The 10,689-nt window shown below is 47.3% G+C and overlaps 1 protein-coding gene across 1 annotated transcript in view; it reads left to right on the forward strand.

Moving 5' to 3' along the window:
- The window catches only part of LOC124028337 (CUB and sushi domain-containing protein 3-like), a gene marked incomplete at its 3' end in the record, with an annotated part of 28,307 nt that extends 18,308 nt beyond the window's left edge, over positions 1-9,999 (forward strand). Inside the window, exons 3-5 of the mRNA XM_046340442.1 lie at positions 4,420-4,532; positions 9,057-9,134; positions 9,912-9,999. Coding sequence (XP_046196398.1) covers positions 4,420-4,532; positions 9,057-9,134; positions 9,912-9,999 — 279 coding nt within the window. The remainder of the gene's footprint in view (positions 1-4,419; positions 4,533-9,056; positions 9,135-9,911) is intronic.
- Between the last annotated feature and the right edge of the window lie 690 nt (positions 10,000-10,689).

A 10,689-nucleotide genomic window follows, 5' to 3' on the forward strand; every position in this document is an offset into this window, starting at 1 on the left:
CTGCCTGCCTGCCTGCCTGCCTCCCTCCCTCTCTCTCTCCCTCCCCGCCTCTCCACCTGCCTCCCTCCCTCTCTCCCTCCCATCCTGCCTGCCTGCCTCCCTCCCTCTCTCCCTCCCCGCCTCTCCACCTGCCTCCCTCCCTCTCTCCCTCTCCACGTGCCTCCCTCCCTCTCTCCCTCCCAGCCTGCCTGCCTGCCTGTCTGCCTCCCTCCCTCTCTCCCTCCCCGCCTCTCCACCTGCCTCCCTCCCTCTCTCCCTCTCCACCTGCCTCCCTCCCTCTCTCCCTCCCTGCCTGCCTGCCTGCCTGCCTGCCTGCCTGCCTGCCTGCCTGCCTCCCTCCCTCTCTCCTTCCCCGCCTCTCCCCAGCCTCACACACAGTCAGTGCAACACATTACAAACCCAACACAGAGCTATTAAACAAGGTTTTAGACCGTCAATACACCACACAGCTATCATATGTTACCGTAACTTATGATTACAATAACAAGGCAGACTAATGTTGATATAAACATTTACTTACTATGGCTGAGAAATGTGGTTGTTTCCACTAGCCACCTCAATAAGATCAATGCACTTGACTGTAAATCGCTCTGGAAAGAAAGCTTCTGCTAAATGAATAAAATGTAAAATGTAATGACAAGGTATTATGGCGCTGTACACCGTTGAAAAACACCTCAAAAAAGTCCCTTCACACCTCAGAAACACTGATTTACATCCTTACTGTTGCACCACTTGGTATCTATCCCTTGTTATTTATTTATTTTTGAACTTTTATTTAACTCGTCTTGTCAGTTATTAAGAAGAAATTCTAATTTACAATGACTGCCTTTCCCCGACCAAACGCAGACAGCGCTGGGCCAATTGTGCGCCGCCCTATGGGACTCCCCAATCACGGCCGGTTGTGATACAGCCTGGAATCGAACCAGGGTCTGTAGTGACGCCTCTAGCACTGATATACAGTACCTTAGACCGCTGCGCCACTCGTGAGCCCGGAATTTACTGTTCGACCTGTCCAGAACCTTGTTTAATAGCTGTGTGTTGTATTGACTGTTTGACCTGTCCAAAACCTTGTTTAATAGCTGTGTGTTGGGTTTGTATTGTGTTGCATTGACTGTGTGTGAAGCTGAGGAGAGGCGGGAAAGGAGAGAGGGAGGGATGCAGGAAGGCAGGTCGGGGAGGGAGAGAGGGAGGGATGCAGGTGGAGAGAGGGGGAGGGAGGGAGGCAGGTGGAGAGGGAGAGAGGGAGGGATGCAGGCAGGCAGGTCGGGGAGGGAGAGAGGGAGGCAGGTGGAGAGAGGGGGAGGGAGGGAGGCAGGTGGAGAGGGAGAGAGGGAGGGATGCAGGCAGGGAGGTCGGGGAGGGAGTGTAAATGAGAGAGGGAGGGAGGCAGGTGGAGAGAGGGGGAGGGAGGGAGGCAGGTGGAGAGGGAGAGAGGGAGGGATGCAGGAAGGCAGTTCGGGGAGGGAGAGAGGGAGGGATGCAGGCAGGCAGGTCGGGGGAGGGAGAGAGGGAGGGAGGCAGGTGGAGAGAGGGGGAGGGAGGGAGGCAGGTGGAGAGGGAGAGAGGGAGGGATGCAGGCAGGCAGGTCGGGGGGAGGGAGAGAGGGAGGCAGGTGGAGAGAGGGGGAGGGAGGGAGGCAGGTGGAGAGGGAGAGAGGGAGGGATGCAGGCAGGGAGGTCGGGGAGGGAGAGAGGGAGGGAGGCAGGTGGAGAGAGGGGGAGGGAGGGAGGCAGGTGGAGAGGGAGAGAGGGAGGGATGCAGGCAGGCAGGTCGGGGAGGGAGAGAGGGAGGCAGGTGGAGAGAGGGGGAGGGAGGGAGGCAGGTGGAGAGGGAGAGAGGGAGGGATGCAGGCAGGGAGGTCGGGGAGGGAGAGAGGGAGGGAGGCAGGTGGAGAGAGGGGGGGAGGGAGGGAGGCAGGTGGAGAGGGAGAGAGGGAGGGATGCAGGCAGGGAGGTCGGGGGAGGGAGAGAGGGAGGGAGGCAGGTGGAGAGAGGGGGAGGGAGGGAGGCAGGTGGAGAGGGAGAGAGGGAGGGATGCAGGCAGGGAGGTCGGGGAGGGAGAGAGGGAGGGAGGCAGGTGGAGAGAGGGGGAGGGAGGGAGGCAGGTGGAGAGAGGGGGAGGGAGGGAGGCAGGTGGAGAGGGAGAGAGGGAGGGATGCAGGCAGGGAGGTCGGGGGGGGAGGGAGAGAGGGAGGGAGGCAGGTGGAGAGAGGGGGAGGGAGGGAGGCAGGTGGAGAGGGAGAGAGGGAGGGATGCAGGCAGGGAGGTCGGGGAGGGAGAGAGGGAGGGAGGCAGGTGGAGAGAGGGGGAGGGAGGGAGGCAGGTGGAGAGGGAGAGAGGGAGGGATGCAGGCAGGCAGGTCGGGGAGGGAGAGAGGGAGGGAGGCAGGTGGAGAGAGGGGGAGGGAGGGAGGCAGGTGGAGAGGGAGAGAGGGAGGGAGGGAGGCACTATGTTCCCTATATAGTGTGGTTCTGGCCCTGTGGGCCCTGGTTATAGTAATGCAGTATGTTCCCTATATAGTGTGGTTCTGGTTCTGGCCCTGTGGGACCTAGTTATAGTAGTGCAGTATGTTCCCTATATAGTGTGGTTCTGGTTCTGGCCCTGTGGGCCCTGGTTATAGTAGTGCAGTATGTTCCCTATATAGTGTGGTTCTGGTTCTGGCCCTATGGGCCCTGGTTATAGTAGTGCAGTATGTTCCCTATATAGTGTGGTTCTGGTTCTGGCCCTGTGGGCCCTGGTTATAGTAGTGCAGTATATTCCCTATATAGTGTGGTTCTGGTTCTGGCCCTGTGGAACCTGGTTATAGTAGTGCAGTATGTTCCCTATATAGTGTGGCTCTGTCTCTGGCCCTATGGGCCCTGGTTATAGTAGTGCAGTATGTTCCTTATATAGTGTGGCTCTGTCTCTGGCCCTATGGGGCCTGGTTAAAGTAGTGCAGTGTAAATGGGTTAGGATGCTACTCAACCCTGGCCTGGTTAGCCAGACAAACCAGCGCAAACCTCTGGCAGGGAGAGAGCACAGTTGTGTGATGTTCCTACCAGTCATTACTGTGATGTTCATACCAGTCATTAATGTGATGTTCCTACCAGTCATTAAAATGCCATTAAAATGTCATTTACCACCTTCACAAGTGCCGTCTCAGTGCTATGATGGGGTCTAAAACCAGACTGAAGCATGTCGTATACATTGTTTTGTCTTCAGGAAGGCAGTGAGTTGCTGCGCAACAGCCTTCTCTAAAATCTTTGAGAGGAATGGAAGATTCAATATAGGCCGATAGTTTTTTATATTTTCTGGGTCAAGGTTTGGCTTTTTCAAGAGAGGCTTTATTACTGCCACTTTTAGTGAGTTTGGTACACATCCAGTGGATAGAGAGCCGTTTATTATGTTCAACATAGGAGGGCCAAGCACAGGAAGCAGCTCTTTCAGTAGTTTAGTTGGAATAGGGTCCAGTATACAGCTTGAAGGTTTATAGGCCATGATTATTTTCATCATTGTGTCAAGAGATATAGTACTAAAACACTTGAGCGTCTCTCTTGATCCTAGGTCCTGGCAGAGTTGTGCAGACTCAGGACAACTGAGGTTTGGAGGAATACGCAGGTTTAAAGAGGAGTCCGTAATTTGCTTTCTAATAATCATAATCTTTTCCTCAAAGAAGTTCATGAATTTATCACTGCTAAAGTGAAAGTCATCCTCTCTTGGGGAATGCTGCTTTTTAGTTAGTTTTGCCACAGTATCAAAAAGGAATTTCGGATTGTTCTTATTTTCCTCAATTAAGTTAGAAAAATAGGATGATCGAGCAGCAGTAAGGGCTCTTCGGTACTGCACGGTACCGTCCTTCCAAGCTAGTCGGAAGACTTCCAGTTTGGTGTGGCGCCATTTCCGTTCCAATTTTCTGGAAGCTTGCTTCAGAGCTCGGGTACTTTCTGTCTACCAGGGAGCTAGTTTCTTATGAGAATAAATTGGAGTGGGTCTAGGGTGTCAGGTAGGGTGGAGGTGATATGGTCCTTGACTAGTCTCTCAAAGCACTTCATGATGACGGAAGTGAGTGCTACGGGGCGGTAGTCGTTTAGCTCAGTTACCTTAGCTTTCTTGGGAACAGGAACAATGCTATATAGACTATAGCAGCTGTGTCTGATAACCACGTTGTTATAGACTACAGCAGCTGTGTCTGATAACCACGTTGTTATAGACTACAGCAGCTGTGTCTGATAACCACGTTGTTATAGACTACAGCAGCTGTGTCTGATAACCCTGTTCTTTAGATAGCAGATACTGGTTGTTTCTCTTTCTCTTCTTGTCCTTGAAGTAACAGGGGTCGTGTTCATGTGGAGAAACAGATAGTCTGGAACAGGACAGACATGACAGGTGATTGAACCGGTCAGATTACAGAGGCTGTTATGTCTGTATCTTTACCTTGCAGGTTATCTGGTGTGAATATACCAGCGCCCGTCATCAGCAACAAGAACTGGCTAAGACTCCATTTTGTGACCGATAGGAGTCATCTAAATAAAGGATTCACACTTCAGTATCAAGGTAAGACACAATCAACCGATGATTGAATGAATTCATTGTCGCGTTTGATAACCGTAAAATGTTTGTGTTTTTTTCCACCTGAAAGTCTTTGTAGTTGGATAATAACCAGAAGGGACAAGGAGGACCAAGGAACTCTTTATACATTTACCTGACTATTTTTGTGTTGCCATGTTCAACAGGTCCTCCTTGTTCTTTGATACCTAATAAGCCCTAATAACCACTCATGACCACTCATAACCCCTAATAACCCCCAATAACCACTCATAACCCCTAATAACCACTCATGACCACTCATAACCCCTTATGACCACTTATAACCCCTGATAACCACTTATAACCCCTGATCACCCCTGATAACCCCAGATAACCACTCATAACCCCTTATGACCACTTATAACCCCTCATAACCCCTTATAACCACTCATAACCCCTTATAACCACTCATACCCCCTGATAACCACTTATAACCCCTGATAACCCCTGATAACCCCAGATAACCACTCATAACCCATTATAACCTCTCATAACCCAGAATAACCTCTCATAACCCATAATAACCTCTCATAACCCCTTATAACCACTCATAACCCATTATAACCACTCATAACCCATAATAACCTCTCATAACCCCTAATAACCACTCATAACCCCTTATAACCACTCGTAACCCCTGATAACCACTCATAACCCCTTATAACCACTCGTAACCCCTGATAACCACTCATAACCCCTGATAACCACTCATAACCCCTTATAACCACTCATAACCCACAATAACCACTCATAACCCACAATAACCCCTCATAACCCCTAATAACCACTCATAACCCCTGATAACCACTCATAACCCCTAATAACCCCATATAACCACTCATAACCCCTTATAACCACTAATAACCCATAATAACCCCTAATAACCCCATATAACCACTCATAACTCCTTATAACCACTCATAACCCATTATAACCTCTCATAACCCCTAATAACCACTCATAACCCCTTACCAAAGAGTACTTTCTACCTACTACTTTTCTGATGATCTCATGTACCCGTCCAGCATTTCATCCTAATCTTGTCTACTGATCAGTGACCAGTTCCATTCACTCTTCTCTGATTGGTTAAAGACTAATGATGTCTTTGTTCTAGTTGTAATCCCTCCAGACCAAAGCCCCTCCCCATCCCCCCTGATTGGTCAAATTGTTACAGGTGTATTATACTCTGCAGAGCCAGACAGAGTTCTATAATACATTACCTTCCCATTCTCCTTTACCAGGACTTTGAAGATAATGTTTATAAAGCAGCCTAACAGCTAGCCAGCCAATCCAGGCCATACGTGAACAACTATTCATGGTGTTTCTATGATGGTGTTCCGCTGTAGTGCATATAGTGCACTACTTTTAACCAGATCCCCTGATTGTATGATTGTATGATGGTATGATGGTATGATGGTATGATTGTATGATGGTATGATGGTATGATTGTATGATGGTATGATTGTATGATGGTATGATGGTATGATGGTATGATTGTATGATGGTATGATGGTATGATTGTATGATGGTATGATGGTATGATTGTATGATGGTATGATGGTATGATGGTATGATGGTATGATGGTATGGTGGTATGATGGTATGGTGGTATGATGGTATGATGGTATGATGGTATGATGGTATGATTGTATGATGGTATGATGGTATGATTGTATGATGGTATGATGGTATGATGGTATGGTGGTATGATGGTATGATGGTATGATTGTATGATGGTATGATGGTATGATGGTATGATTGTATGATGGTATGATGGTATGATTGTATGATGGTATGATTGTATGATGGTATGATGGTATGATGGTATGATGGTATGATTGTATGATGGTATGATGGTATGATGGTATGATGGTATGATGGTATGATGGTATGATTGTATGATGGTATGATGGTATGATGGTATGATGGTATGATTGTATGTCTCAAAGACATTTCCCCGGTGACAGTTTTCGGGTTATATCTGATAATTCATTGCAGCCACTTGGCTTCCTAGGTTCTAATCAGTCCCTGATTAGAGGGGCACAATGAAAACAAGGCTGCGGCCCCGTCTCTGTCTTGGAGGGTTCAAGGGGATTGTTTTCTGATTCATCCTATTATATTATATTATATTATATTCATTCATATTCATAAAAAGGTCGATTTGGATTCAATTGGGTACCTTTTCACCCCCTGTAAACACGTCAGTTGCAAAGACAATCAATCTAATATATTTTGATATGGAATTTATCAATGAAGTTATGGTCATGCCACTGAAATGACACCCTATTCTGTTTGTAGCAGGGATAATGGCTCACTCTTCTGTTTGTAGCAGGGATAATGGCTCACTCTTCTGTATGTAGCAGGGATAATGACACCCTATTCTGTTTGTAGCAGGGATAATGGCTCACTCTTCTGTTTGTAGCAGGGATAATGGCTCACTATTCTGTTTGTAGCAGGGATAATGGCACCCTAATATGTTTGTAGCAGGGATAATGGCTCACTCTACTGTTTGTAGCAGGGATAATGGCTCACTCTTCTGTATGTAGCAGGGATAATGGCTCACTCTTCTGTATGTAGCAGGGATAATGACACCCTATTCTGTTTGTAGCAGGGATAATGGCACCCTAATCTGTTTGTAGCAGGGATAATGGCTCACTCTACTGTTTGTAGCAGGGATAATGGCTCACTCTTCTGTATGTAGCAGGGATAATGACACCCTATTATGTTTGTAGCAGGGATAATGGCTCACTCTTCTGTTTGTAGCAGGGATAATGGCTCACTCTTCTGTATGTAGCAGGGATAATGACTCCCTCTTCTGTATTTAGCAGGGATAATGACTCACTCTTCTGTATGTAGCAGGGATAATGGCTCACTCTTCTGTTTGTAGCAGGGATAATGGCTCACTCTTCTGTTTGTAGCAGGGATAATGGCTCACTCTTCTGTATGTAGCAGGGATAATGGCTCACTCTTCTGTATGTAGCAGGGATAATGGCTCACTCTTCTGTATGTAGCAGGGATAATGACACCCTATTCTGTTTGTAGCAGGGATAATGGCTCACTCTTCTGTTTGTAGCAGGGATAATGGCTCACTCTTCTGTATGTAGCAGGGATAATGACACCCTATTCTGTTTGTAGCAGGGATAATGGCTCACTCTTCTGTTTGTAGCAGGGATAATGGCTCACTATTCTGTTTGTAGCAGGGATAATGGCACCCTAATATGTTTGTAGCAGGGATAATGGCTCACTCTACTGTTTGTAGCAGGGATAATGGCTCACTCTTCTGTATGTAGCAGGGATAATGGCTCACTCTTCTGTATGTAGCAGGGATAATGACACCCTATTCTGTTTGTAGCAGGGATAATGGCACCCTAATCTGTTTGTAGCAGGGATAATGGCTCACTCTACTGTTTGTAGCAGGGATAATGGCTCACTCTTCTGTATGTAGCAGGGATAATGACACCCTATTATGTTTGTAGCAGGGATAATGGCTCACTCTTCTGTTTGTAGCAGGGATAATGGCTCACTCTTCTGTATGTAGCAGGGATAATGACACCCTATTATGTTTGTAGCAGGGATAATGGCTCACTCTTCTGTTTTCAGGGATAATGGCTCACTCTTCTGTATGTAGCAGGGATAATGACTCCCTCTTCTGTATTTAGCAGGGATAATGACTCACTCTTCTGTATGTAGCAGGGATAATGGCTCACTCTTCTGTTTGTAGCAGGGATAATGGCTCACTCTTCTGTTTGTAGCAGGGATAATGGCTCACTCTTCTGTATGTAGCAGGGATAATGGCTCACTCTTCTGTATGTAGCAGGGATAATGGCTCACTCTTCTGTATGTAGCAGGGATAATGACACCCTATTCTGTTTGTAGCAGGGATAATGCCACCCTAATCTGTTTGTAGCAGGGATAATGGCTCACTCTACTGTTTGTAGCAGGGATAATGGCTCACTCTTCTGTATGTAGCAGGGATAATGACACCCTATTATGTTTGTAGCAGGGATAATGGCTCACTCTTTTGTTTGTAGCAGGGATAATGGCTCACTCTTCTGTATGTAGCAGGGATAATGACTCACTCTTCTGTATTTAGCAGGGGTAATGGCTCACTCTTCTGTTTGTAGCAGGGATAATGGCTCACTCTACTGTTTGTAGCAGGGATAATGGCTCACTCTTCTGTATGTAGCAGGGATAATGACACCCTATTATGTTTGTAGCAGGGATAATGGCTCACTCTTCTGTTTGTAGCAGGGATAATGGCTCACTCTTCTGTATGTAGCAGGGATAATGACTCACTCTTCTGTATTTAGCAGGGGTAATGGCTCACTTTTCTAAAACAAATATGAATCCGATAGCAATTATTCATGATGTTCGTTCCTCATAAGGGGCTTTGTGTTATGACTGAACTCAAACCGCCACTGTGTCTTCCTCTCATCTAATGCTGGAACTTTCTTTTATCTAATGCCATTGTTTTTTATTGCTCTCATCCAGTGAAAAGCTCTGGTGAGCAGAAATCCAGAGGAGTAAAGTTACTACCGGGAAAGGACAACAATAACAAATGGTCTCTGAGTAAGTTTCCTATGTGTCTTTATGCTAATCACTTCCTGTGTGTGTTTGTGTTTGTGTTTGGGCTATTTGCTTGTTTGAGACGGGGTGGTTCTTTGTTTTAAGCTGGGGCGTTTAGCTACACTCATAGAGAAAAGGGTTCCAAAAGGGTTCTTTGGCTGTCCCCATAGGAGAACCCTTTTGGTTCCAGGTAGAACCCCTTTGGTTCCAGATAGAACCCCTTTGGTTCCAGGTAGAACCCTTTTTGGTTCCAGGTAGAACCCTTTTTGGTTCCAGGAAGAACCCTTTTTGGTTCCAGGTAGAACCCTTTTTGGTTCCAGGAAGAACCCTTTTTGGTTCCAGGTAGAACCCTTTTTGGTTCCAGGAAGAACCCTTTTTGGTTCCAGGAAGAACCCTTTTTGGTTCCAGGTAGAATTATTTTGGGTTCCATGTAGAACCCTCTGTGTTAAGGGTTCTTTTGTGTTTCTACCTGATTGGTGTGTTTCTATAGTGAATCAATAAGCCTGATAAACAGTAACATTGTGTTTCTACCTGATTGGTGTGTTTCTATAGTGAATCAATTAGCCTGATAAACAGTAACATTGTGTTTCTACCTGATTGGTGTGTTTCTATAGTGAATCAATTAGCCTGATAAACAGTAACATTGTGTTTCTATAGTGGATCAATAAGCCTGATAAACAGTAACATTGTGTTTCTACCTGATTGGTGTGTTTCTATAGTGAATCAATTAGCCTGATAAACAGTAACATTGTGTTTCTACCTGTTATTTTGTTCCTACAGTGAACGAAGGAGGAATTAAACAACTGTCCAATTATTGCCCGGATCCGGGGGAACCTGAGAACGGCAAACGCCGAGGCTCTGACTTCAGGTGAGCTTGTCTGTCTACCTACCTCACCTGGGCCTGTCTACCTACCTCACCTGGGCCTGTCTACCTACCTCACCTGGGCCTGTCTACCTACCTCACCTGGGCCTGTCTACCTACCTCACCTGGGCCTGTCTACCTACCTCACCTGGGCCTGTGTCCTAAATGGGTCCTGGTCAGACCTACCTCACATGGGCCTGTGTCCTAAATGGGCCCTGGTCAGACCTACCTCACATGGGCCTGTGTCCTAAATGGGTCCTGGTCAGACCTACCTCACATGGGCCTGTGTCCTAAATGGGCCCTGGTCAGACCTACCTCACCTGGGCCTGTGTCCTAAATAGGTCCTGGTCAGACCTACCTCACCTGGGCCTGTGTCCTAAATGGGCCCTGGTCAGACCTACCTCACATGGGCCTGTGTCCTAAATGGGTCCTGGTCAGACCTACCTCACATGGCCCTGTGTCCTAAATGGGCCCTGGTCAGACCTACCTCACCTGGGCCTGTGATCTAAATGGGCCCTGGTCAGACCTACCTCACATGGGCCTTTTGTCCTAAATGGGCCCTGGTCAGACCTACCTCACCTGGGCCTGTGTTCTAAATATGTCCTCAGGTCATCTGTCCATAATATGTCCTCAGTCCATCTGTCCATAATATGTCCTCAGTCCGTCTGTCCATAATATGTCCTCAGTCCATCTGTC

The sequence above is a fragment of the Oncorhynchus gorbuscha genome, unplaced genomic scaffold (genome assembly GCF_021184085.1).
Source record: "Oncorhynchus gorbuscha isolate QuinsamMale2020 ecotype Even-year unplaced genomic scaffold, OgorEven_v1.0 Un_scaffold_4055, whole genome shotgun sequence".
Lineage (NCBI taxonomy): Eukaryota > Metazoa > Chordata > Actinopteri > Salmoniformes > Salmonidae > Oncorhynchus > Oncorhynchus gorbuscha.